Below are 26,914 nucleotides of genomic sequence, written 5' to 3'. Positions count from 1 at the left end.
GGGGAGGGTCAGGCGCTGCTGCCCTGCAGTGTCACCAGGGCAAAGCTCTTGTGGGACTCGTGCAGCTCCAGCTGCTTGGTCTGCAAACAGCCCTTCACCTTCTCCTGGAAGGAGGCGGTGGTGATGGTGTAGAGGATGGGATTCAGGGCGCTGTTGATGGGCAGAATGAAGATGACCACCCAAGAGGTGATGGTGCCTGTGCCAACAAGGACACGACATTAGGCAGCGGAGGGGGGGCTGTCCCCTGCCCAGGGGGAACCCACCTGCTCCAGCCCACGCAACAAAGAGGGGTGATGCCATTTGTGGGCTCATGGCTGGAAGGGCAGCCCCCCATGGGGGGGTCAAGACTTCTGCTCCCTGGGGAGAGGTAGGGGCCCAGGGAAACCAGTAACGCTGCCTGTCTCCCCTTGCAGCCCGTGCGTGGGTGAAGAGAGCACCAAACTCAGCAGCACCTACATGGAGGGGTCCCCGACCCAGGGACTCATGGCGAGCAGCAGCCAGCGGTGGGCTCCGCTTCAGGGCCTTGCGGGGAATGGGGGTTCACCTGGTATTTCCACCTGCAGCAGGGAGAGCAGCTTGAGGAGGAAGATGGGTATCCAGCAGAGAGCATCAGTGAAGACGATGAAGAAGAACCGCTTTGCGATGGTGACTTCCCGGGAGCAGACGCCTCTCTCCGCTGTTTTGGACGCAGTGATGTGGATGGAGTAAAACATGCCAGAGTAAGCAAAGACGATGGTGATGAAGGCTGCGAGATTCAAGCCTGGAGAAGAAGAAATCTCACTTTGAGCGTAGCCAAAGTGCAAACCTCGTGAGCTGGGATCGGCGGCGTGACTGGCGGCAGCAGGACGACTCCTGCTTTTATCACTAGAGGGGGCAGAGACATCTCAGCAGCCCCGGCTAGTCCTGAATCCGGCCTTAGCCCAGCAATGCCCATGGCCTTGGCCAGCTCTGGGGTGAAGCTGGGCACAGCACCAGGCTGGAGCAGGGACCCTCCCCACCCCGGGACAGAGGGCAGAGCTGGCACCCCCGTCTTACAGGGTCCCAGCAGGATGGCAGTGCCCCATAAAGTCAGACATCCCGCTAACAGAGGCAGTGCAGGCTCTCATGGCGCCCCGGAGGGGCCAGCTGGGCTGAGCAGCCCCACTCCCACCAGGGAAGCCCGTCCTGCCCCACATCGTCCCCATCCCCGGGTCCCAAGTCCCAAGGTGGCCTTACCCAGGTAGATGGTGGCGGAGTAGCCCCGGGCACTGGGCCGCTCACCCAGGTCGGACTGCAACGGGAAGCACACCCCGTTCCTCCCGTAGTAGTTCCCAAAGGACTCCTTACACCATAGGGGGATGATGCTGAGGGAGAAGCCCAGAAGCCAGATGGCTGCTAGCACCGAGATGGTCTGCTTCTTGCCGGCTCTGTGGTGGCTGAACGGGAAAGCAATAGAGAAGTATTTCTCCAGGGTCATGTAGGTCAGCAGCAGGACTGACACCTCAGAGGACAGCATGGCCAGGCTGCCCACCAGCTGGCACTGGAGGCTGCCCATCCAGCCCTGGGCGTGCTTGTTGAATTCGCCCGAGTACTTGAGGTCAAAGGCTCCGATGACGAAGAGGTAGATGCCCATCAGGCCATCTGCACCTGGGAGGGGAGACAAGGTACAGTGAGAAAAAAGCACCAGTGGGCAAATGTAGCCCTTTGCACTAATGCCACGGCCATAAAGCCATCATAGAGCTGGGCAGCCTTTGGATTTATGCATATATATATATATATAAAAAAGAGCTGCCTGCTGCTGCCTGTGAGCACAGACCTGAGGGCAGGGGCTGAGATGCCCCAGGCACAGAGGAATGCCCAGAAACCCATCTGCCGTCAGCACAAAGGGAAAAATGGGCAGCGAAGGGGCCCTGGCTGCACTGGGGAGGGCTGGCATCAGCTAGACAGCTCCTCCCTCGGTAGATGCTGGTGGCAGCTCATCCGCCCCAGGTTTCCTCTGCGCCCCCCCACCGGTCCCTGCCCCTCTGCCACCCAGCTCACAGCACAGGGACTTGATGGCCATGGTGTGCTGGCTGTTCTCCGTGACGATGAAGGACCGCATGCAGATGACGAAGAGGTTGCCGAAGCAGGTGAGGCAGGCGATGACCCAGACGAAGACGCGCAGGATGACGTTGGCCAGGAGGTTCTCAAAGGAGGAGATGCCGTCGGTGTTGGGCTTGCAGCTGCGCACGTGGGGTGCATAGCGGCAGTACTGGAACTTCTTGAAGTAGCTGTCAGGGCGGGGAGGGGGGAGGAAGGTTTCCTGGCTGCCACTAGGACTAGGAGCAAACATGGTCCGGCATGCACAGTCCCCCCTGCCCCGCACCCTGCACTCTGCCTGCCCCCACCAGCTCCCTCCAGCCCCTCGTCCACATTTTTCCCCTGTCTGGGTGGAGAAGAGCCCCCCCACCTCACTAGCCAAGAGTCTGGGGACTTACACAGACCAGGGGAAGGGAGATGGGGAGGTTAGGGGGAGGAAGGAGGCAGTAGCAACGCGGGGTGGGAGCAGGGACAGGACGATGCTCCCTGCAACAGCACCCGGGGCTGGGATCTGCAGGGGACAGAGTGTGACGGAGCTGAGCGAGGGGGCTCCCCATTTGCACAGCACTGCAGCTGGTTTTGGACACCAAATAAGCAACACCCCGAAGCCTTTGCAAAACCGGCTAAAAGCACCCCAGTGCTTTTTGGATCATGTAACCCAGGCACGCTCTTAAATCTGCCACTATTCAGCACTGTCAACTGATAAATACAAGAGTGTTTTCCTCCAACCCACGATTCTCACAAACTAACATTTAAAAATCAATCCCTTATTAAAATCCTTCAAGTTCCATTACAGGGATTCACATTTTTTCCCCTGCATATTATTTCCGATTAATCTTTTCAAGCCTTATAAAAGCCAACCCATATAAGCTTAGCAAAACTCTACATTAGAAAATGACTACAAAACTGCAATGCGAGGCTTATTTCTGCTTAATTATAGCTAAAAGGAGAGAAAATGATTGCTTATTAGCAAGTCAGGTAGAAAAATGTACCATATTTATAGTGCAAACAGACCAATTACAGAAAGGAAGATGTACAGTTGTCTTTCATTACAGGTACTTTAAAATGTGCATCTGGAGAAAATTAATGATTTTTTTTTTCTCCTTCCAAAGAGAAGCTGAAGCACTCACAGCTGGCTGCGCACTCCTGTTTCCACCCTGTGTGCGATGCCTGTCCAGCCTGTCTATCTGCACGTCTCTGGAGTTCTTGGGTCATTATCTCAGACCCAAGCAAAAGGACCTCTGATGGCATTACTCAACCACAGCTCTCAGCACACAGCCTAGCATGCCTTGGCCTGACAGAGTCTACCTTGCCCACGTCACCTGCGTGATGTGCACCTTCAGAAATGCAGATCGCTCTGGGGCACCCGTGGCTCTGCAAACTGCTCCCTTCGCATGGGCAAAATGCTCCCCTTGCCCTAAGTAAGGCCCAGCTAGGACAGACCCTCTTGCCCCAGGGGGATTTAAACAGTATCATCATGCTCGGGGGCTTCCAGTGGGCTGAAATAACTTGCTCATGGGTGTGGGAGTGAACCGGTTTCCCTCCCCGCACCCAGCACCCCCAGGCACAGGTGCTGGGGCAGCAGCACCCACCCACTCCCCCCCCACCCCCCCCCAACTCACATGTGGGAGAGGTTGGTCAGCTTCTGGAAGGTCAGGTTGTGGATGTTGGGGATCTCCAGCCCTTCCAAGCTCCTGCAAAAGGAAACCAGTGCAGGGGATGCTGTGGGCGGCCCCGGGCTGGGTTTGGGGCCGCCGCAGGCGGAGGCAGTGCTGTAGGGTTGGGGATGTTGCAGGACTCACAGAGACCGTAGCTGGGGCAGGCTCTCAAACTGGCCGGGGAAGATCTCTTTCAAGGGATTGTAGGAAATATTCCTGAACAAGAGACAAGCCTTTGGTGTTTTTCTCACCTGGAAGCTACTGGAGTAGCTGGAAGCAAGGGCAAAGGGGTGTCTTTCTATGGCTTTTTCCAGCACTCCCCATTCCCCCGGGACAGGTCCACAGCCCCGAAACAGGGGGTCTGTGATGGCACCATGCTGCAGGCAGACCTGCCAGGAGGGAGCCTGTCCTGTTGGGGCCACCGTGGCTCTGGTGAGCGAACAGACCGTGCAGCAAAGACATCCACCCAACATGATGCAGGGGGTGCAGGGGTCCTGCAGGGCCCCCCCATCACTCATGGGGGGGGGGCAGGTGCAGCCCCAGTACTCACAGCTGCTGGAGCTGAGCCAGGCCATTAAATAGAGAGGAGGGGAGCTGGTCTAGTCTGTTGGACGACAGGTCGCTGTGCGAAGGAGAGCCGTGTTTGAGAAGTGGTTGAGGGCACCAAGCCTTGCACCTGGGGTTGCTGAGCAGCGAGGTGCCCTGGGCAGGGGGCAGAGCGGGGTGCCAAGCAAGGCCCCCACCCCTGCCCCCAGCACAGCCCCTGCCTGCGGGAGAGAGGGGGTCAGGGCAGGCGATGGCTGGAAACTTACAGCTCCACCAGCCTGTTCAGCCGGGAAAATGTCCCATCTTGGATCCACCTGAGTTTGTTTCTGCGCAGGATCCTGGAGGAGAAGGAAGGGGAGAGAGAGTGTGGGTACGGCACAGCCCCACACACCCTTCGGGAGCATCGTCCGACCTCCAGACTGGCTGCGAGGGGTGCTGGTGCTGCACGGGGCTCACCCACAGGGTGCACCCAGCCCTGCCGCGTCCCTCCCAAACGCACTGAGCCACAACCATCACCTCCAGCAATGCTCTGCCACTGTGAGGAAGGTCTAAGCCAGAGCCCAGCTCTCAGGTGCAAGGCTCCATCTCACACAAGCCCACAGCTCACAGATGAGCCCATCAGAAGCGTGGAAGATGAGCAGAGGTGGTTAAAGGGCTCAGAAGTAAAAACCCAGAATGGTGCACCAAGAAACACAAACGGTTTCAGAGGTCATATATCCTCCTCTGCAGCAGGAGCAGAGCCCTGCGGGATGGTACATGCTTGAAGGTGCTGGGACACCCTGTGACTGCCATGGCCCGGGGACGGTGGTCCTTGGCAGAGGTTCACATCATGCAGCCGGGCTCTGCCGAGCTCAGACCCTGACCAGGGCAGCCCGCTCTAGCATGGCTCATGGTGTGGCTGGACGGGATGGGGGAGATGGGGGAGACCGGCCAGGATGGCTCATCCCACAGAGCCTGAACACAAGCCCCTGTCTCATCTGCTGCCTCTGCTCGCAAAGCTGTCTCCTGCGCTGGTGCCACCAGCTGGGCGTGTTTACGCCGTCTGTCTTGCCCGTACGGATGTTTCCATGGCACTGCCATAACAGCCCCGGGAAACACGCTGCTGATCAAAGCCAACTGGCTTGGCTGTGGGAGGAAGGGTGGATGGCAGGGCGGCTCACCCACCCGGCACAGGAGTCTGCGGGCAGCTCTCGCTGGAGGAAAAAAATGTAGTGGTGTACATTTTGGTGATTTAATGCCTGTTGGGGCTTCTCCAAGAAAGGCAGGAGGGGGGCCAGCATCTTTATGCAGCAACCTTTGGCTGGAAAGTCACAGCAGAGCTTTCCAAAGCGCTCATCCTCAGCGACATCATTGTGTGGGGGCAGTCGTCAGAGGAGGACCAAGATCGGTCCTCAGGGACTGCCAGGTAAACTGCAAAGGGGATCTTCACCCCATCTGCATCTCCACCTCTCCATGGGCCAGCCTGGGACAGCTGCTCTTCACTGCCCGGCCAGGGACCACGAGGTGGGCACGGGGTGCGACACTGCCCTGCCGGAGCGGCCTTTCAAATGCGCTGCTCGGCATCTCTATTACCTGCTGGGACCTCCGTTGGGAGCTGCAGGGAGTTGAAGAGCATTTTGCAGAACATGCGAGAGGAGGGAGCTGCTGTGAGACCGGAGCACTCAATGCCTCCACTCTGCTGCTACCTGCTGCGTAGCCTGCTCCTGCATGGGGCTGCTGCCGCATTCAGGGCAGAGGCATACTCTGCTGTGCCTTGCAGGAAAATGAAGTCTGGGGAAGGAGAGGGGAGAGCAGCTCCTGCTGGAGATGATCCCACCCCAGCCCCATATCAGCTACTGTCCAGAAAAGCCCTGGATTTATTTGCTTACTCTGATCCGGCAGCACTGGCACAGGGTCCTGCAATGCATGCCCAGTGCTCCCGGTAACCATGATTGCCAATCCTCTAGGAGGGTGGTTTGGCTCCCCTTCCCACTTCTGCTCTCCTGCTACCACCCTGTGGCCACTGGTAGCTTTGTGCTCGTAGATAACATCTGCACAGTGCACAACTCTCCTGTCCTTATCTCCTGGGGCTCCTGGGGCCGTATATATCTCTTTGGGAGATATATGACCGTCATGTGCAGGAAAACTAGATTTGGACGCCAGTGGAAGGGTCTGGGCTGGCTGCAAGCTCTGGTATCCACACCCCATAGGAAGCTTTTTCCATGCCGTGTCCTGCCACTATCTCCCAGCTGAAGAAGGTCCCCATTTGATTTGATCAGCCCCCACGGGCTGGTGACAGGGTGCTGGGACAAGCCCACCAGCTCCCTAACCCAGGGTTAGCCATCCTCCAGCACAGAGCCCCTGGAAAAGGCTCTAGGGCCCCTGATCAAGTCCCTACAAAATTAATGAAGCTGACTGCACTGCTGATGCACTGTATAGAGATGTGGGCTGAAACCACTAAATGCGAGACAGCAGCCCCTTACCTAGCTGAGATCAGTGGGAAACAGGGGGCCCAGCCAAGTGCTGGCTATCCCCGCCTCCTCCCTCCATGCACCCACAAAGAGACAGGGTCTCCACCAGCAAGTGGGGGCCACGGCTGAGCCCCTGAGGTACTCACAGCACCGTGAAGTGGTGGCACTCCTGGAAGACAGCCCTGTGCACCGCCCGGATCCTGTTCCCTTCCAGCTCCCTGCAGAAAGGCAATTGTGGCTGCTGCTTCCCTGGGCTCTCCCCACCCCATACCCGCCGTGCTTGGGGGCTGCCCAGCACGATCTGCTCCTTCTCCACCAGCTGCCTTAGCTCCTGCTTGCCCCACCTCACCCCCATCCCCTGTGGGATGCTCCCAGCCCTTTCCACCCCTTCTCTGCTCCAGGAGCCTGGCTGGGGAGCGGGAGCAGCCCCTGCCCACCCCGCAGGCAGCCCGGCCTCGCTGCCGGCAGGCAGGGTACTCACAGCCAGCTGAGCTTCGGCATTTCTGTGCAGAGGGAGGCGTTGGGTATTTGAGTCAAAGAGTTGTTCAGCATGTACCTGGCCGGGAGGCAATAAGGACAAACGGGGTCACAGCACCATATATCTGCCTGGGAACACAACCCTTTGCACGGATACGGTCCTGCTGCTGCTCCTGGACCATGCAGTGTGTTGTGAGGGCTTTCTGCTGGTCCACGGCCTCACCTGGGGGGACTGCGTGGGCTGCTCGCGCAGATACCCGGGGACGAGCTCAGGGCCGGTGGTGCCTCCAGCAGCCAGCCCAGAGCAGCATGGCTGCGGCTGCACCGGCTTCCACATACCCCGGCAGAGCAGCCACAGCCACACAAAACCACAGAGCAAGTTCAGCTGCCACCGCCCCGGGCAAAGGCCTGGCACACGCAGCTGTTAATGGCAGTGCCCAGCTTCATTCACCTTCTTTGGGAAAGATGTAAAGGTGACGATAGAGGGCACGTTTAGTGGATGCGGGAGATGCTCTCCCGTGCTGTGATGGGCACGTCACCAGGAGAGCAGTGCATGAAAGCAGCAGCAAGTGACCCCAGAGTGACAGCGAGTAAAGGCAAATTTATAGCCTGAACTCCTGCTGGTGTTTTTCCCAGCACTTTTGCAGATGCCTATGTGCACACTGTTCCTCACTGCACATTCCGTGACTGCAGTTTTAGTTTATTTGATTTTCTAACAAAAATGCAGAAGGATAAGCAGAGTACGTCACCGAGCGGAGCGGCGCTACTGCCTGCAATGTGGGAACGCATGGCTGAGGGGAGCTCCGTCCCCCCAGGGCTGTCCCCCACAGCCCACATGGATCCTCCTCCTGGGACACAGCGGGGACAGGTCTCTGGACGCCAAGTGCTACCCAGGTTTTGCAGAGGAGCAAAATCCCGGAGTCACAGCCCCTCTTCCCCAAGCGTGCTGCCAGCCCCAGCTGCCCTCAGTCCTCCCCGTGCTGATGGCTCCCCCCGTCCTCAGGTACAGCCGTTACCCGAGTCCTGCACACCCCCAAAACCAGCTTTCAGGCTTTTACAGCAAACTCCAGTGGTTACATCTCCAGCAGAGATGGTGTGAGCCCGGATCAGCAGCCGTGGCTGAAGCACTCTCCTTGCAGGTGTACACCCAGGGAACACAGCTTAAAACATGGTCAGATGTACGTGAATACGTATGTGCGCCTGCGCACTCACACACACACACGTGTTTTTTCCACTGTAGCAGCCAAAACTTCTCCCCTAACGCTGACTTCAGGCTGCTGCCAGGGTTTCCGATCTGTATTCTGGACTACGGAGAAGGTGTTAAAGTCATCTTACAGCGATTGCAAAATTGTTTTTATGGTGGTTAAAGCAAATTTGTTATCCTGTACGTCCATCTTGGAAATGGCTGGACCTTAAAAACCCCCTGGCTCGAGATGACCTGGTCTGAAAACACCCAGCAGAGGGGCAGTAGTTTGGGAAAGCATCGGATCCTGTTTGCAGTCGCTGACTCAAGGAAAACAATCAGCGACCCAAACCACAGGCACTGCTACCCATCCCGCTCATCAGTAAGTGCTGAGGCTCTGCTCAGGCCAGACTCCCCAGGGACATGTCTGTCCCTGTCCCAAGCAAAAGCAATAACCCTGATTTTAAGTAGAGTGTGCTGAGAGCAGGAGATGGCACAGAGAAGCAGCAGCACCAGCAAAGTGGTTCCCCCTGCCAAGTCAGGCATCCCCTGCAGCTCCTGGAAATGGGAGCGAGACAGACATCTCCCTTGTACTGTCACCCCTCGTGCCCCAGGGAGGGCGAGGAAGCCACAGTGTCCTTGACTTGCCCCAAAAAAGGCTAGAAGCTGCCTGGAGAAGGGGTGCAGGAGGTACCAGACAGACACCCACAGGAGCAGGGTCCCCCCAAACCCCGCGGAGGGCTGCCCCCCCCACTACTTACAGGAAATACAGAGACTTCAGCTCTGCAAATGTTGCGGGGACGATCGTGGCAATCCTGTTGTTGTCCAGCATCCTGGAAGGAGAAGGGGAGAAGTGAGACGAGGGGACCCGGAGAGGGTGAGGAGGCAGTGGGACTCTCCTGGCAGGGGGAAGCCCCCACATTTAGCACTCATGCTGCCCTGGCTGGAGGGGGCTCTGTGCCTTCTCCCCTGCAAGCTTCCATGGACACCCGCCCCCAGGTGGGGGGCTGCCTCCCTCCGAAGCCCTTTCCCCCCCTTTCAATCCTGCCCTGGCAACCCTGGCTGAAGCATTAGATCCAGCTGCAGGGTCTGGATTCCTTCACAGTCAGGGTCTGTTGGATTTTTCCTCTCTTCTGCTGTGAAGTAAAGATAAATTAGAAACCATTTGGGGAATTCAGGGCTGTGCTTGGCTTCTCAAAAGTCCTCTGGCTTATTTGTACCACAGACCACCCTCCGTGAGCTGCTCATCCTTCTGTTTTTCCCTTTTTGATTTAAGGAATAACTGCGCTGGTCCCACAGCAAGTAAGAGGAGGGTAGCCTGGGCGGGTGGCAGACCTGCCCGAGCTGCTTTTGCAAACGCAGAACAGGAATGAACCGTCTTGTAAAGTGGCCTTTATGGTTTCTTATCTGTAGCAAAACCTTTATAAGCTCCGTGTGTAAAACCACACACCGCATGGGCCCAGATCAAAGAGAGCCTTTGAGAATAAACAGACGGGAAGGATATTAGCTGTACTTTCAATTTAGGTGTGTATTTTTCAAGGTGATGGAGCTGCAAATCTCCGTGTTTAACAGTGTGCTTAAAGCCTTTTATACACAAGCCTCCGATGCTCCAGCCCAGGAGCTGAGGCTGTCTCTGCACGAAGCCCATCACCGTGCCCTGCCGCTGCTGCTCTGGACCATCAAGGGGAGCACAGCACAACGATGGGGACCAGCCAGCCATAACGAGATTTCGGACAAGACCACGTCCAGTCTGTGCTAAATCTGACCCCAGTAACAGGGGAGGGAAACTCAAACAGGAGTTTCATAAAAGAGCCGCAGCAGAGGCCAAGTGTGCCCTGGCCCCCAGGGCTGGTGGGGAAGGCAGGGAGGTGGAGACCCAGCCGGGCATGGCACCCATCGCCACCACGGCCCCCAGCATGGGCACGTTACCGCAGAGAGCCTGAAGCCATCATGCCCACTTCCCCGCTCCCCCAGGAAGTGAAATGACGGTAAATGCAAGAGCCGGGATCAGTCACATATTCTGATGCTGTTGGGACTGGCAGAGGAACTCACAGCCACTCGAGGCGATGCAGGTCCTCAAAAACCCGGGGCTTCAGCTGCGTGATCCTGTTGTGGCTGAGGAACCTGGAACCAGTGCAGAGGAGGAGAGCGAACCTCAGACACCGCTGCCGATTAAACCCCCTTTTGCTAAAGCTGTTCTTCCTGAGCTGCCCGTGGCCCCTGGCTTTGGGTGCCCGTGGCACCATCTCCCTTAGCAGCAGCTCAAACGCAGGATCCCAGCTCAGGCCGGATAACGTGGAGATGGGAACAGCCATGTTTGTAGGAGGGGAAATGCCTCTGCTCTGCTCCACTTTCACCCAAAATACACGCAACTCCAGCTTAAAGCATGCTCGATACTGGCTCTTGCAGGAGCAAGAAAAAGGGCTCAGAACCTGGCCTCGAGCCGGCTGTGCTGTGAGCCTTCATGCCAAGAGGAGCCGAGGACTGTGTCCGTCCCAGGGCTCCCCTCCCCAGGGCCCCGTAACGCTGACACCTTTACTCACAACATTTTAAGCTGAGAAAGTCCAGCAAAGGCTTTGGGTGAGATCAACCGGATCTTGTTGTTTTGCAAAAACCTATTTAAAAAAAAAAACACAGAACAGCAAAGAGATTGAAGAAGTATGTTTTCTAAGGGATTCTCAGGGTCTGTGGTCCCTAGGGAAGAGAGGGATGTGCCCACATCTGCAGGACACCAGCCACACGGCTCGCAGGACTGGCTGCTGCCTGCCCAGCATCACGGGCCGGCTGTCCCCGGTAGTGCTTGGGGATGGAGGTCCAGGCTGCAGCCCCTGCTCTGCCAGGGGCTCCTTGTCTCAGGCGACCCTAGAGAGGCTGTTTTCCCTCTCTGCCTCATTTACTCCATGCAAAGGGAAGGAAGCTGAAAGTACAGGTGCCTGACAGTCACAAGCGGCTGCTGTGAGCTGTTTCACATGGTTATTGCCATACGAAGCTGCCGTCCCACCCACGAGAGCAAACACCCCTCTCCCCGTCACCCCTGGGGAGTGACCCGCTGGGTCCCTCCCTGAACTCTCCGGTGCAGCAGCCTAGAAAGGTGATGGGCTGAGCGACCAAAGGGTCCGAGCTCTCCAGAGCAGGACAGCTCGCTCATGAGGCATTTCACGCCGCCGTGCACACGGGGCGGTTATCAGCCAACACGGGCGCTGCTCCGCGACCTGCTCGCCCACCCGTCGGGAGCGGCACGGTGCCGGCAGCGTGTCAGGAGCTTGCAATGCCTGCAGCAGGCGCCTGCTGACTTCAGTGGGCACCACGGGCCCCAGGAGATGAAAAAGCTGCTGTCTGGACAAACGTAGTGTCCCGTCAGAGTGCGCTGTCCCGGACAAAGCTATCCCAACAAGTGCACACACTTATCCCTCTACACATGGCCTCACCGCTGCCGACCTGCGCATCCACTGCTCTCCCCTTTTATACAAGCCAGCCAGAGAGCAGGATGAAGAAAGGCGATACTCACAGCTTCTTCAGACTCCTGTACCTGCCAAACTCATTGTCCAGCAGAGAAGGGATTTTATTTTTCTTCAGGTCCCTAGCAGGAAAACAGAAGGACGAAAATCAAGCCCAGGGCCAGCAGACTAGGACAGAGGACAGGCCTTTAGCAAAGGAGAACAGTGAAGACTAGACCCTCTTCTTCCTGAGCAATACAAACAAAATGCAAGGCAGCTGCTGTTCATTAACACCACATTGCTAATTGCCCTCTCACTCTGCAGGCCTTATTTGCTGCAGAGGAGTTTTTTCACACTCTCCTCCCTCCCTAGCCCTTGCTTTTTGTGTGCAAAGGGCACCCCAGGCCTAGACCTTGCCGACAGTCTCCAACCCTGTGCATCTCGGTTGGAGGCTTGGCAGTGAAGGCAGGCTCCCCAGTCCTCACCCCCGGCAGGATCCGGCCGTTCCCTGCTCCCAGCTCAATGTGGCTTGTGGGAGGGTTGCAGTGAGCAGCTGAAGCTCAGCAAAGAGGAGTCTGTTGGCACGGAAAGGCCTCTTTGCTTTTTTGGATCCAGGGAGAACAAGTAAAAGCCAGGGATTGTATTTCCTTCCTTCTAAGCTTGTTCTCCTGCCGGGTGGCAGTGCACGCGCTGCTCGTGCCTCTCCCGGGGGAGAGGGGTGCATGCACCCACTGCTACTCACATCCTGGTCACATTGGAGGAGACCCAGGGGACAGTGGCGAGGTCCCGCTCGGTGCAGTCTACAGCCCTTCCCCAGCACCGGCACTGCTCTGGGAAGACCTCCAGCCCTGCGGGCAAGCAGAGGGGACGCGCTGAAGGGAGGGCACAGGGGGCCCGTGCGGGGCGGGGGAGACCCGCAGGGTGGGGAAGGATGCCCGGCCCCGGGGAAGACGGCTTACAGCAGGCGTCACCCTCGTCTTCCACCGCCACCCGGCTGCTCCTCGCAGCCAGCATGTCACCCAAGATCTGCAGCCAGCCGCTGTCATCCACTGCAGGGCAGAGAGCGGGGATCACCGTCAGAGGCACCGGCTGCCGCGCACGGACATCGGTGTGGAGCAAAACCCTGGCAGCCTCGGGAGAGGGTGCTGGATCGCACGAAGCCTGAGGCCTGGCTCCAGCCCCACAGCTGTACCGGGGCAGAACAGGGGTTCATCCAGCCCCGTGGCATGTCTCCGAGTGCAGTCACAATAAAATTTTCTTTCCTCTATTTCTAGCATCCCACCTAGCCCGCTTTAAGGATTTCCTGAGCCAGATGCTGCATCCAAGCCACTCAGTTAACCAGCTCCCAGAGGGTATGAATTTGTCCAGTCTCCAACTCATTTACACTCTTAGACTCAGCATCCCTGAGCAAGGAGCTCCACAACGGCACTGTGTATTGTGCAAAAAAAGGAACTAATTTTGTGTCTTTAAATCTGCTGAACCCACGTGTCCTGACTGATAGTGCAGAGCCCCTCGGCTCCTCTGCCTTTCCACCACGGCCCAGAAATAACTGCCCCAGCCTTGTAGCAATGAGGGTTTTCCTGCACCCCAGCCCGGGAGAATCCCTGACAGATGAGCTCCTCCCCGGGGCACACGTGGCCACTGTGCCAGGATGGCGTGCAAATGCAAGAGCTGGGGAAGTGGCTGGATAATGGAGCAAATCCAGGATTCCTCACGGTTCCCGGGGGAAAAGCAAGCTCTGCTCTAATGCACTCGTGGTCCCAGGTCCTGGTGTTCCCAGGTCCGGTGGTTATTCACTCTGAGGGCATCCCTCTTTGTGAGGGGCTTGCTGCCTACCGCAGTTCTCCTCGTCGGCTCCGTTGTCGCAGTCGTCCTCCCCGTTGCAGTGCAGGGCCTGGGGCAGGCAGACGGAGAGGTTGCCGCAGGGAAACTGCCCCAAGGGACACGCGTGCCCGTACTGCTGGGAGTGGATCAGAGGAGGCTCTGCCGAAAGAAGAGGAGATGCTCAAGCGCTGGGGCAGCACCTCCTGCCCCCGGACCCCTCGCAGATGCTGCGCTGTTGCCTTCGAGGTGCTGAGCTCCTGGGGCCACATCCTGCTTTATGCCCAGCTCCCGTGACTTTTGGGGCAGAGCGAGGCTGGAGGGCTGAAGGGTGCCTGCGCTGCTGCTGAGGACCAGCATCACCACACGGGTGCCCTGCAAGACCGCGCTCCGGCCGGAGCAAGCGTGAGCTGACGGGGTGCTGGAGACCACTGAGGAGGCACAAGTGTGCCCCAGGGGAAAAGAAGGACCCAAACCCTCGCTTTCAGAGGACTTTTAGCTGGCAAAATGCTGCCCTGAAGCCAGGAGACCTGGGCAGAGGCAGTTCTGCTGAGGAGTGCATGGAAATGGAGAGCCCCAACAAACCAGCCACCCCATCCCTCCTCCCCATGCCTCCTTCCCAGCCCCCCCGCCACCCCCGTCCCCAAGGCAGAGCCCTGTCCCCGGGTGCAAAGCTGTCTTGGCAGCTCCGGCTCCCCTTTTGCTGAGCCCTTTCCCTCAGAGCCATCAAAGATAGCCAGCTGCAGGGCCCTGTTCGTTAATATCGTGCAATTATCCATGGCAGAGGCATGCTTCAGATCCAGCTAAACGCTTCCACAGCCCGCTTTGATCAGGGCCCTGGGAAGTGGCAGCCGTCAGGCAGCGGGGGAACACGGCCTGGGGGGGTCCAGCTTGTCGCTCAGGATTTTCTCCAACTGCCAGGCTATTAATTGCTAATGTTCATGCTATAATTAAAAGCACTTTGCCTCACTCACCCCCCCCCCCCCCCGTTAACCATCCCATCAGCAAGCATTGCGGCGTGATGCGGGAATGGATAGGATGCAGGGGTGACCGGTGGGGATCCGCAATGCCCCGGTGGGCAGCATCGCGCGGACACGGTCCCCTCCGACCGGCCCGGCAGCCGAACCACGGGTGCCCCGTCCACATTGGTGGGGTTTTCCTGCAGACAGGTCGTGCCTGGACCTGAGGAAGTTTTCCATTACACTAGAAATATCCCCGCTTTCTGCAAGAGCTGGCTGAGCTAGACATAAACAGCGTGCACTGCCTGAATCCCTGCCTGGACATCTCTGACCGGCCAGGGGTCCTGCAAGCCTTCCCCGGGGTTTACTGACGCATCTGGGGTGTTTGTTCTGGGGAAAGCAAGGACTCCAAATCCACACAAACCTTGATGGATTTAACCAACATGATTCAGTGTTTTAAGATTTGGAACAGAGTCTATTGTGGCTCCATAAAACTTCCCTGAAAACTGGAGCCATCCCAAACACCTCTGGAAGGGATCTCTGTCCCCTTGAAGCCATAAAGCGGGTCCAAGTGACATTTTTAACAGACCCATGCTATTGCTCCTCTTCGTGTCCCACCTTGAATCAGCCGGGACCCCATGCCCCAGCCACGGGGCAGCCTGCGGCACGAAGGGAAACTCCATTTCTGTAAGGTTTTGAAGGCTGAGCTGTTTCTCTGCCCGGGAGGAGGCTGTGCCCCCCGCCAGCGCATGGGAGCTGGCAGGGGGCAGCTCTCCCTCCCTGGCCGGGGACCCCTTGGGCTGACCCGAGCCTGCAAGGCAGCTCCTGTGCCAGGGGCTCCGTGCTGTCAGAAAGGGCCATGTCCCCTTTACCCCAAAGGAAAAAATCTGGGTTGTAGCCTTGGTACAGCTTGTATAGTACATCGGACTTCCAGAGAGCTCTGTTTTGGAAGTGCCTGCCTTTGACTAGTCTTTTCGCAAACCAAGAGGTAATTTTAGATTTTTATAAATGCTTGTGGCTATACTTTTGTATTAGATGTGTCTAAACCCACAGGGGTATCAGATGTGCTACTGCAGAACACTGAAACGCGTAACAACTGTCAAACGAATTACTGCCTGCCTGGGACATAAAACAGCATATCCGCTATTAAATGTTGCAAAAATTTATCACTGAAAATTCATTTACACATGATCTTTTGTTCCTTTAGCTGGGAGCAAGAACATCTATTTTCTTCTGCTAACACAACAGACACGAGTCGAGGCTGTGACAGACAGGCCACCGGGGATGCGGGTGAGGGCTGCTGCGTGTGCCTGGAGGTCTTCCCCTCCCAGCCTGCAAACGCCACGACGATGTTACGTGTGTCTGAAAGAAGGAAGACATGAGCTGGCACGTGGCCGTTTCTCTCCGGTGAGTGGTACAGGCAGCGCGGGCAGCTCCTGCTCCTGCTCCAGTGGCATTTCCCGGGGAATTTGCCCAGGGGCGGCTCGTTACTGGACAGCCTCGTCCAAGACCTCTCGTTAAGCACAGAGTCTCAGTGACTTTAAATACTTCTAGGCGTGATTCTGCTTTATGAAGCCAAAACCTCTCCAAGAGGATAGACACAGACAGAGATCTCCTGCATGACGATGGGCAAGTTGCTTAGCACTGCGGTTTCTTACTCGTAAAGAACAAATTTTGGTCCACCCAAAGCTCAGGGGGGTGTGGTTAGGGCTGGTGCTCTCCAGATTACATCAGCTTTGGAACAGGGTGGGGGGTGTTATGGAAATACAACAGGGAGAGTGAGAAAAGGGTAGGCAGTGCCCTTGGATGGAGCCAGCCAACGTTGCTCCCTGGCACGGGCTCCTGGAGGCGCGTGGTGCAAGGCTCTACCAGCTGTGCATGACACTGTGCGTGGCCTTCCCTGCTTGCATTGCTCCAAAATGAATAGGGCTTCCCAGGTGCCAACCTCCATCCTGCTGGGAAGCAGCAGAAGTGTCACCATCAGCATGAAACGATTCACCTGGAATGAAGCCGGTGCCTGGAATAACACCTCGCTCGGAGGCGTCTCCTCCAGCAGCGACGTGACTCACGCCACCTCTTCCTGGGCGGTCAGACTGAACAGGGCTGGGCTGCTGCCGAAAACTGGGGGGGGATGTGGGGAAAAAGAGAAAATCCATCTTTTACTTCTACCTGTTAGTTATACCTGAGCTGGAAGGGGAATTGATTTTGCAAGATTTGGTTTTATACACTAAAACCAGCACCGCAGCAGTGTACAAAAAAAGGCTTTACAAGGAGTGGGGCTGGTGCCCGTGGAGTCGCTCTCTGCCAGCAGGTCGAGATCGGTCACCGGAGGCTCGGGCGGGTGTGAATCAGCAACTGAGCAAGGACACCCATCCAAGGAGGGCATAAAGACCAGTGGAAAGCTCTGGTACGTGAATATCTCGTAGAGGGCATGCACAACAAGCAATCGCTCTAACAAATTCATGCATTGCAAGATGGACAAATGCAAACTCATCATGTGTGACTGCTCCTTTTGATTTTCCTAAGCACCTGTTTCTCCGAGGCAGTGAATACAATAAAAATTTGAGCCAAGTTTAAGTGTAAGTTTATTTCTAATAGAACCGTTGAGTGTTAATGCTTCCGTAAAAGAGTTTTACCATGTTTATTAAAAATACCTCATGCTGGCAGATCACACCCAATAATAAAAGCATGTGCGAAAAACTGGATAAAAAGACGTTTGTGTCAAAACAGCTCAAGTCTGTGCTGTATATCAGTGTGGAGTACCTGCGGGAAGCTGGAAGCTGCTCCTCAACACGAGACCTCCCCGTGGGTGCTCACAGCGAGTGCTGCTGAGCACTGCACGGGAGCTGCACAGGACCCTGCCACAGCCCATGGGTGCAACACCGGGAGGGCTCCGGCTAGTGCAGGAGAGCTGGTATTTGCTCATGACCCCCGTGAGCATGTGTGTGGGGACCAGCTAACTCCCTCGCAGCATCCCGCATGCAAAATGCACTGGGAAATGTTGGTGTTCAGTGCAGGGGCAGCTCCTGCCGTGCTGCAGCCAGTGCAAAGAGATTCCCAAGCACTCCTGGAGACAGCCTTCAGTCTGCCTGGAGGACCATGCACTGGGGTCGAGCCAACCTGCCAAGAAGCAAGTTTGCTGACCTATTTAATGTGCTTTCATGCGTGTGTGTTTTAAGCACACCCACGGTGGCCCTGCTGCTCCCTCGGTTGCTATCTCCGCCGGCCTGTCCCCGCTGATGCTGGCTGGGAGCTGTGCTTTCGCACAGCTCTGGAGGATCCCTGCAAGATAAACACCTAACCAGTGAATTGAAACATGGACAAAGATTAAGGGCAATTAAGGGTGTCCCACTGCAAATCGTCCAAATGGGAAACCTCTTAAAAGAGGTCGGAATGGTGGCAGGAGAAATGAGATTTTGGAGGTGCCGTTGGGTCCTGCCCTTGAAGGCAGCAGAGGCGGCAGCTGGCGAGGGGCTGGGCTTGTAAGGAAAAATGTGTCTCCTTAAGCCAGTGTTTTGGGTGATAAAAGAGTAAGAAAACACAAACCGGGGGGGGGGGGGGGGGGCGGGGATAATACAAGACCCCTGGCTCTTGCCCTCTTGCAGCCCCGCGGAAGGAAGCGCGTCCCTTACCCTCTCCAAGTCCTGCGAATGGAAACGGGTCTCACCCCAGCCCTCAGACCTGAGCTCAAGTCCCTCCAGAGGGATTTTTCCCTGTTCCGGTTCCCTTTCTAGTTACCCAGGGAGGCTCTCTGTTGCATGCTGTCATGCCATGCAGGTTTCTGGCTGTTTTCTTAGTCTGAATTTATGTAGGACCCACAGAAGGCAACAGGAACCTTTCCAGGGCCTCCAGATCCCTATTGCAGAGAGCATATCCGCATATGGAGCTATGTAAATACTAAGGGAGAAGAGTTTATACAGATATATATTTATATATATAAACACAGATAGCTTCTTTTTTTTTCAGGAATGACGCTCAAGCCCCAGATTCCCAGCCAAACCGATGCTTTCCACAGGACCTCATTCTGCATTAACCCCCTCTCAGGGCTAGAGAAACCAGGGATTGTGCAGGACAGAAATCAGAGAACAACCTGAGACCAGAGAGGAGAGGGTGAAATAAAAAAAATACCCACAAAAAACCAGAGGAAAAGTGTGTGTTTCAGGCAAGGCAAAACTCTGAGAAAACCGGTGATTTTCGGACAATGCAGCCTATTAGATAAACGGACGTTCCCTGGCAGATGTGGGACAGGGTGGGCACGGGCACTGTGCTGCCGTGGGGACCTTCCTGCCCCGGCTTTGCAGGGCCACAGAAGGAAGCACAGCCAGAGGAGGCGGCCAAATGTAGCCGGGTTTAACCTCAGCATCTGCCTCGACTTTTCACGAGGGCCACCCAGGATTGTAAACGAAGCCCACGCACCGCCAAGAAAACAGCCGTGACCAAATTCTCTAAAAACTAACGGGCTGAATGAAACATGCCTTCGGTCCGCATTGCCTCTGTCTGCAAAGAAACCGTGTAAGTTCTGCCAGCAAAGTCCTGGAGCTGCAGGACGTGGCCGGGGGGGATGCATTGCCCGTCCCGTTTGTCTCTAGTGCCCAGGTTCTCTGCACCACGATGCATCCCCGCTGCCCCCCGCCCAGGACTGCAACCCCCTTCTCACGGCACACCGCACACAATTCCCCTTACATTTCCCATACCAAGGTGGGTTGAGCTGCACCTAAAGCAAACCGCTCTAAAGGAGACACAAACAATTAACTGTTTGACTGGAGAGAGAGGTTTAACCCCCCCGCTCTCCCACAGGGCAGGCAGGGAGGGAACAGCTTGCATTGCCATCCACAAAAGTAAACCACAACAAATCAGAGTAAAATGGAAATAGCGCAGAGCTACTGCCACCCACCCCACCCCCCTTCCTAACTTCCAGCAAAAAGTGTCACTTTTCAATCTGGTTTCTGTCCACCGCTCCCTCGCCTTTCAGACGGTAACATCGGCGTGGCGGCTGCATCTGCTCCCCCTCCACTCCCGTGCTCGCGCTCTCTTCTCTTGAATAAAAGGCAGAATCACAATTTGCAGCTACCTCTGGTTTTACAGGTAACGCAGGTGCCCGGAAAAGCGAACAGCAAGCAGCGCAGAGAGCTGTGTTACCAGGCACACAAACTCTCTTCACAGGACAGCACTTTCTCGGCGGAGCACGGCTGTTTTCAGGCAGCCAGCTTCCCTGTGCCACGTGCCAGGATCTGTATCGACATTCCACTATAAAATTCTCCGCAACGCGCCCCCCCCCCCCCAACATCCCAGTCAAATGGCCTGATTTCCTCCCCACTTTGGATGATGTGACCTGCGAAGACAGCCACTTACTTGTAGCAGCGTAGAAAAGAGATGGCAGAATGATCAGGAGCAGCCTCATGTCGGTAGCCGCTGGCAGGGCAGTCCCCGTCCCCAAAAGGCTTAGAAACGGTCTGGGCTGCTGGGTGGCAGAGGGAGGAGGGAAGGGCAATGTGGAGATGCTGCGCGTCCTCTCCTGCTAATGTACACGAAGGCACCGATGTCTCCCGGGAGCGCACACACCAGGGATGCTACAGGTTGTCACTGGTCCCCGGGAAGCCAGGCGCCGTGCCTCCATCGCCGTCCCGGGAAAGGCGCCGGTGCAGGAGCAGTTGGGCACATCCGCAGCACCTCGCAGCCTGCGTGGGACTCCGCACGTAAAACGCAGCGAGGGGATGTGTGTGGTGAGGGAAGAAGAAGAGAAGGAAATGAATCCAGTCCTTCGCCAGGAGGGTGCAGCCCTTTGCCCGCGCTCCCCACCTCGGGGGCAGTGTGGTGCACCCTGGGGTGCACGCCCCAGGGGAGCCCAGGGCCAGCCTGGGGAGGAGAAGGAGGAGGAGAAAGAGGAGGAGAAGAAGGAGGAGGAGGAGGAAGGATGCTTCCTCCCTGAGAGGGCCCTCTGCTGGACTTGCAGTCAGTACCTGCACCCGCCTGTGTCTGGTGGCCAGATGGACACGACCCAGCGGTGGCATCCACAGGGATCTCCGTCCCATCCCTGCACTACGTGCCCCGGTCAACCATCCCAGCGCAGGGACACAGCCCCAACAGGGACAAGGCAGACACCACCCCTGAGCCTTCATCTGAGCACGCATCTGGGTACTCAGACTTTGTGGGCTGGGGTCCGGGCGGGCTGCAGGTAGGGGCAGGGGCCTCCCTCTCTCCCCACTGGTGCTGTGGTCTCCCTGTCCCCATCCCCACGCTGCCTGGGACTCCCTCCCTGTCCCTTTGCCTCACCCGCCCCTCCCAGACCCCACCGTGCACACCCTGGAGCACTCCGGGGATGAGCAGAGAGGAGGAGAAGAGGGGTGTTGTGCAGCCCACCCTGGGCACACGTCCTCCCGCTGCGCGGGCTGTCCCCAGCAGCCTGGCTGTGCCCATCGGTGACTGCGAAGCGGCCAGGGACGAGTGGTGGCACAGCCGCCCCTTTTGCAGGCTGCCGGACGCGGGGGCAGCCCTTCCTCAGCTCCTCGTGCTTCATGGAAACCCCACAGACCAGGACGGTGGTAAGCACGGGAGGGGGAGCCTCATCAATGAAACAGCTTCTCAGGCTCAAATTGGCCCAAGCCCGGAGGAGGGAGAGGAATCAGTGTTTCACAGCTGGGGAGCAGGAGGGAGGAGAGGTGGTCCCAGCCAGAGAGCAAACCCCTACCACGGCTTTGCTGTCCGTGCTTGGCTCCCAGACCATCTGCACAGTGAGTATGGGTCTCCTTGGAGTCTCCTTTCCCCAGCATTTCCAAAGGCTTGTCACAAGTCCAGAAAATCTGTAAAAATTTAACCCCTCCCCTGCTGCTGGAAAGCAAATCTTTACTCAGGTCACAGGACCTACTGTCCCACCTCTCCTCGACCTGAAGACATAAGTATGTGGGATTAAATGACATACATATCCCCCCTTTTATTTGCACATTCCCACTAACACATTTAAAGCTTATCAATAAACTTGATGTTTCTAAAACAACCCAACAACTGTTTCTATCCCTATTCCTGGTTGTCATCGGTACCGATGCCCCTTTCCTCCACGTTGAAGGAAACAGGGTTCTAGAAATGCAGCCTTCCCTCCCGCCGCCACCTCCCTCCATCCCCCCCATCCTGTCTTATATACACCCCACACTTCATTGCTCTTCATCCAACTTGCTGTTCTTGCACCGCTCTGGGGCATCTCCACGGCCCGTTCTACGCTCTGGCCCTTGACCAACCTTGTGTGCTCTCAGAGCCTTTCAGCTTTCTTCCCCCACGTTCCTGCAGGCTGTCAGCATCTTTACACCAAGTTTGTATTTCTTAACGTGAGCTTTGTTAATGGGCCAAAAAATTTCCGCCCTTTGGCAGCAATGTTCTTCCAGCTCTCGGGGACATGCCTCCCACCAACTACCCAGATGATGTACGGGCGTTGGACGCTTCCCCGCATGCATTAAATCTCCAGGCTGTGAAGCCCAGCAATACATTATGATACAGAGCCCCAAGGGACTCGGAGAGGACTTGTGCAATTGCGTGGCATAAATTTATATCCCGGGATTTTAAAAGCATAACTGCTCCACAGAGCTCTGCAGTCATCTGCCGGGCAGTCTTCGCTTCGGCACAGCCACGCACAGCGCCTTCCCCGCCGGAGCTGTCTTTGCCATCTCCCTGGATAACGTTACTTCTGAAGCAAACCAGGCCAGCTTTTCCCTTTTACTTTGTTTTCCACTGGGATAATTCCTCGTGCCAAATCCCTTGGTTCTCACTCAGGCCTGACTTCTCTGGTGCTTCCCCCCCCCCCCTCCGTTTGAGGTGAGTCTCTGCCTGTGTCTGAAGCCACGAGCTGCACGTCACGGACCAGCTCCGTTCTCCCATGGGCATTGGGCAGGTTGATGTCAGCTGGGTGTGCAACGCCCCGCACACCCGGCTCTGCTCTCGGCCAGGCACGGGCAGCGCCTGCCTTCGTCAAGGCAGTCGATCTGGCTGCTGTGGGACTCGATCGTTCGGATGAAATTGTTAGTCTGGGGCCATTACTGGGTTTGTTCATCCATCTAACAACAGTCACAGCCTGCTGCCTTGCTCCCAGCCTGGGAAGCGGGATGCTGAGCTCAGCAGAACAGCCATGGTTCAGTGTTATAATACAGAAATATGCTCATCAGCTGGAGAAATTGCCTCTGGAGGTGCGGGCTGAGGCAGAGGCGGCAGATGTAAAGCTGATCCATCCTTACCTAAGTCAGCAGCCTCTTCCCACCCATCTTCCCATCCTCACCCCCCTGATGAAGGGGCAGGCAGTTTCCCCTCCCGTCCAAACATGAGTATACCAGAGCCAGCGGCAGCGTTGTGCCTGAACTGCAAGTGGTTCCAGGCAAAGCTCTGAATCCTCAGAGCTAAACTCAGAGCAGCCTTTGAAACATGCCTGGCTTGTGGGTGTAGTCTCTGGTGCTGCCCAGCATCTCTCTCCCTCTCCTACCGATGCCTCACCAGCCAGGCACAGGCTCCGCTCCTGTCTTTGGAGGAGGTGGTGGAGGGACCCTCCGCAGCGGCATCCTGTGCCAACAGCCCTTCTGCACAACTGACTTCAGACGGACCAAAAAACCTGCAGGACTGGGGCAGTGCTGGTGAGACATGAAGGATTAACCAGACCCGGATGACGTCTGCAGCCAGGCAAGATGCTGGAAGCATGCATTTCAGTCCTGATTAAATCTTCTCTGCAGTTCTCCGTGCAAAGCCTGTGCCGCCCACCTGGTGCAGCAGTCGCATCAACAGGCACGATGGTTTCAGCATCCCTGCTGAACAGGCATCATCTGGTTCAAGGACAAGAAAGAAATTAATGCATCTTTACCGCCTGACCCTGGTGGCAGGACGTTTTTGGCAAACGTGTTCATTTACGAATAAGAGAAAACGCTGCAAGCTTGTGCAGTGCTCCCTGTCCCGCCAGCGCTGGATTGACACCCCTTGACGGGCACGGCTCCCCTCGGGCCGGGCTCCCTGCACCCAGCCTGGAGAAGGGCTTGCCACACGTGCCGCAGGGCAATGAGTGGTCCCAGCAGGCAGCAGGACTCCCGAGGGATCAGCCCACTTAAAACCACAGATTATCCTTCTGCAGCTCCCAGTGGGGTGGCACCTCGGCAGGTCTCTGCATTCCTCTTCTGTCTTTGGATCTAACCCTCCAGGCAGAAAGGAGATGGAGAAGAGGGCAAATCAGAGAAAATACAACTTTAACTGGTACTTTGAAAGGTAAAAATGGAACCTGGGCAAAGTTCAATCCCATTATCAACCATATTAACAGCGAAGAAGAGCTAGAGGCAGTGAACTTGAAAACACCTTCCTCCAAAAAATTCATTTATTAGCTGGCAGAAGAGGACAGGGAAGAAGAAGGTCACAGGTTTGAGAGCCTGCCAAGTAACAGGCAAATGGGCAGGAGAATCCTTTCCCTGCTGAACTATAAGAAAACACAGTAATAATTAACCATGCACACATTTGTACACGATCTTCCCCCTGGACACTCCATCTACACACACATCGCCCTGTCCGCTTCTCTAATATGGACCAGTTAACAGCTCCCAGAAACAACTTTGTGTCAGATAAGCGGAAATTAATGACTTCATGTGAAACTGCAAAGGGAGAATTAGAGGCAGCATCCGATACTCCCTGGGAACAGGGGCAGCAGGTAGAGCACCACTCCTTTCTCTGCAAAGCTGGTCTGTGATGAAATACTGCAACCTGCAGTTGCTCTGATTCACCTGTAAATAATCCCGGCTCCCTCCTGCCCTAAAAAGATGCCGTGCCCTGGACTTTCCTTCCTGCACGTGGCCTGTCCTCCAGCAGGCACGTCTGGATTTGTCTTGCCTGGCTACCGCCAGCAGCTGCTGCTGCAGTCCCTGTTCCCCAAACTTGGAGGCTGCACTGCTTTGAAAAAACTGTCATGAAAATAAAAAAATACCAAGAGGAGTAGAAAGTGGGTTTTGTGGTGATATTTAGATTATTTTTCGTTTTCTTCTTCCTTATAATCTTTGAAAGCACAGATAGGAAATGGGAGCGGAGCAGCAGATCCACGCACAGAGATGCGAAGCTGCCCTTCCCTTCCTTGCCAGAGCTGCCTGGAGCAAAGCGGGGCCTTATCCAGCCCAGCAGCCCGGGCTCCGGCAGCAGCCTCACCTTAACCTGCCAAGTCCTCCCCGGGCTGAGCAGCAGCGCTTTTGCCCCCATTGCTGCTCCACACAGCTATAGGAAAAATGGACTCAGTCTCTGCTGCATCTCTCCTGGTGAGGTCCTCTGCACATCTGGGCAGATGTCCCACAGGTGTTTGGGCAGCTCGCACCACTTCAGCTCTGTCCCCTTTCCTATCAACAATGGATAATATTCCTGGAGGTGCCAAGGGAGGTGTGCACTTATGCTGAGCAGGGGTGTCCTCCCTGGACAAGCAAGACGACAATTTCTGCCAGTCCTTGCTGGAGTGACTGAAAGCTGCAGCACTGCCGGAGAGCATCCCCTGTAAGCCGGAGCCCGGGGCATCGCTGCCTGCTGCTGCGTGACTGGGAATTACAGCACCTTTCCCATCAGCAGCCCTCTCTGGCTGGGGCCAAGGAGCAATAACGAAGGCTCATTTGAACCTAATTTTTCCATGGCTGTGTAAGAAGCAATTGCTGTCCCTGACTTTGCAGGTGGGGAGACTGAAGTCCAGAGGAGAAAGGCTCAGAGATGACACTGTGACAGAGCAGGTCTCCAAACCTAGCAAACAGTTCCCAAGCCCACCCAGGAGCTGAAGCTGGGCTCCTGGAGAGGGCTGGCTTTATCCCAGACCTGCGAGGAATGCCCCAAAGGCTCTCAAGGAGAGAGACAGGGCTGCATTTTGGAAAGGAGGGCTCTGCTACGAACAGCAGCGTTGAACTTTGTGCTGCTGCTGAGGCTGCTCTTGCTCCCGCACAGCCCTGGGGTGCGTGTGGGTGTTTCTCTCCAAAGCTGTGATGCTGCAGAGCTGGGTGGCCTGGTCCCGACTCCCACAGCACAGGGGCTGGTGGAGCTAAGCCCAGACCTTGCGATGGCTCACTGTTGGCACCAGGGTTGTGTTTTGCCCTGCTTTCCACATCAGAAGTGCTTTTCCCTACCACACTACTTCACAGGTAAGGGACAGAAATATCTCATTAGCAAACAACACAAGGACTATACCAATGCCGCAGCGCTTGCAGAAAAATCAGTCTGGACCGAGTGAAAACGCGCCAAGCCACAGCATGAGCCAGAGCTCGCTCACACCGTCCTTACCCAGCTTTCCCCGCTGCCACAGCGGAGCCATGTCCTGGCATTACTGGGGATGCAACAGGGCCAGCAGGAAGCTGCTGCCCTCCACCTGTGAATCCCCACGGAGTTTCATGTTGTTCTGCACTTCTCCTGTGCATTATCACTTTTTATCATGCTGGAAAAAGGGATTGCACAAATCTGACCAAAACCTGGAGGTAAGTGAAGTCAGACAGGTCCCTGCTGAAAAGGGAAGGACCTGGGAACTGGAAGAAGTAGGAGACAAAGTCTTCCTTAAGAGCAAGGGCATGTTAGTGCTCTACTGCTTAATGAGATTCATACTCTAGGTTTGGCTGACTCATGGTCTTTAATAAACTCCAACCTTGGTGGCATAAAGAGACTAGTGGGGGTGTCAGCTCCAGCTGGGGAGAAATGCTCTGCCTGCTTGTTCTCCTCTGCAGTCTCAGCTGAGCACTTCTTCCCTCCGCAGTTTGTGTGCTTGCTCCAGATGTGGCTGTGCTTCACTGCTGCTAATTTCATTCTGTGGGCTGCAAAGCCATTTGAGGTTGAAAACCCCCAACATTGATAGAAATTTTAGCTAGTACCACTACAAAACGGGACCAAAGAACATTTGCTTGCTGCGCAAAGGCTGCTGTCTACACATGCTCTGTGAAATAGGGTAAATGCTGGCTCATGGTAGTCCAATGTGCCTCTTACCATGCTGTTCTCATTGTAATGCATGCTGACACACCATCCCAGCAGAGGGATCTGTGCACGTGCAGTCACACACCCCTGAGGGGATGCTGCACTGCTCCGTGCAGAGTCTGCCAGTGAGGGTGGCATCCAGGTCGAGGTCTTTGTGCTGAAATTCCAACCCCTTGGTGAAACTGGCCTCCTCTGCCACAGAGATTGCCTCTGCCGTGGGGCAGTCCCCATGAAAGCGTAACATTACCTTAGCAGGACAGCCACTGAGAGGGAATTGGTAAGTAGAAAACAGAACCATTATAGAAGCTGGACGCCCAAAAGAATTCAGAAAGGGAAACGCTTGGTTGAAACTAAAGAGAAACATTGGCTTTACTTGAATTAGCATTTGCATTGT

At 56.1% G+C, this 26,914-nt stretch overlaps 1 protein-coding gene across 1 annotated transcript; it reads right to left on the bottom strand.

The window, feature by feature from the left end:
- Positions 1-8: 8 nt before the first annotated feature.
- On the bottom strand, positions 9-20,031 carry LOC143164691 (relaxin receptor 1-like). Its single transcript, XM_076347610.1, has 18 exons — positions 19,942-20,031; positions 13,646-13,792; positions 12,769-12,858; positions 12,552-12,657; positions 11,881-11,952; positions 10,916-10,987; positions 10,425-10,496; positions 9,134-9,205; positions 7,194-7,268; positions 6,859-6,930; positions 4,529-4,600; positions 4,267-4,338; positions 3,861-3,932; positions 3,681-3,752; positions 2,020-2,249; positions 1,216-1,626; positions 545-760; positions 9-196 (listed from the first exon to the last, which is right to left on the bottom strand). Exons 1-18 carry the CDS (start codon positions 19,988-19,990, stop codon positions 9-11), a joined length of 2,160 nt encoding a protein of 719 aa, XP_076203725.1. The 5' UTR covers positions 19,991-20,031.
- Positions 20,032-26,914: the final 6,883 nt, after the last annotated feature.

Source organism: Aptenodytes patagonicus, chromosome 9 (assembly GCF_965638725.1).
Source record: "Aptenodytes patagonicus chromosome 9, bAptPat1.pri.cur, whole genome shotgun sequence".
Taxonomy (NCBI): domain Eukaryota; kingdom Metazoa; phylum Chordata; class Aves; order Sphenisciformes; family Spheniscidae; genus Aptenodytes; species Aptenodytes patagonicus.
Note: the sequence above shows the minus strand (reverse complement) of the source record. Positions and strands in the feature narration are given on the sequence as shown.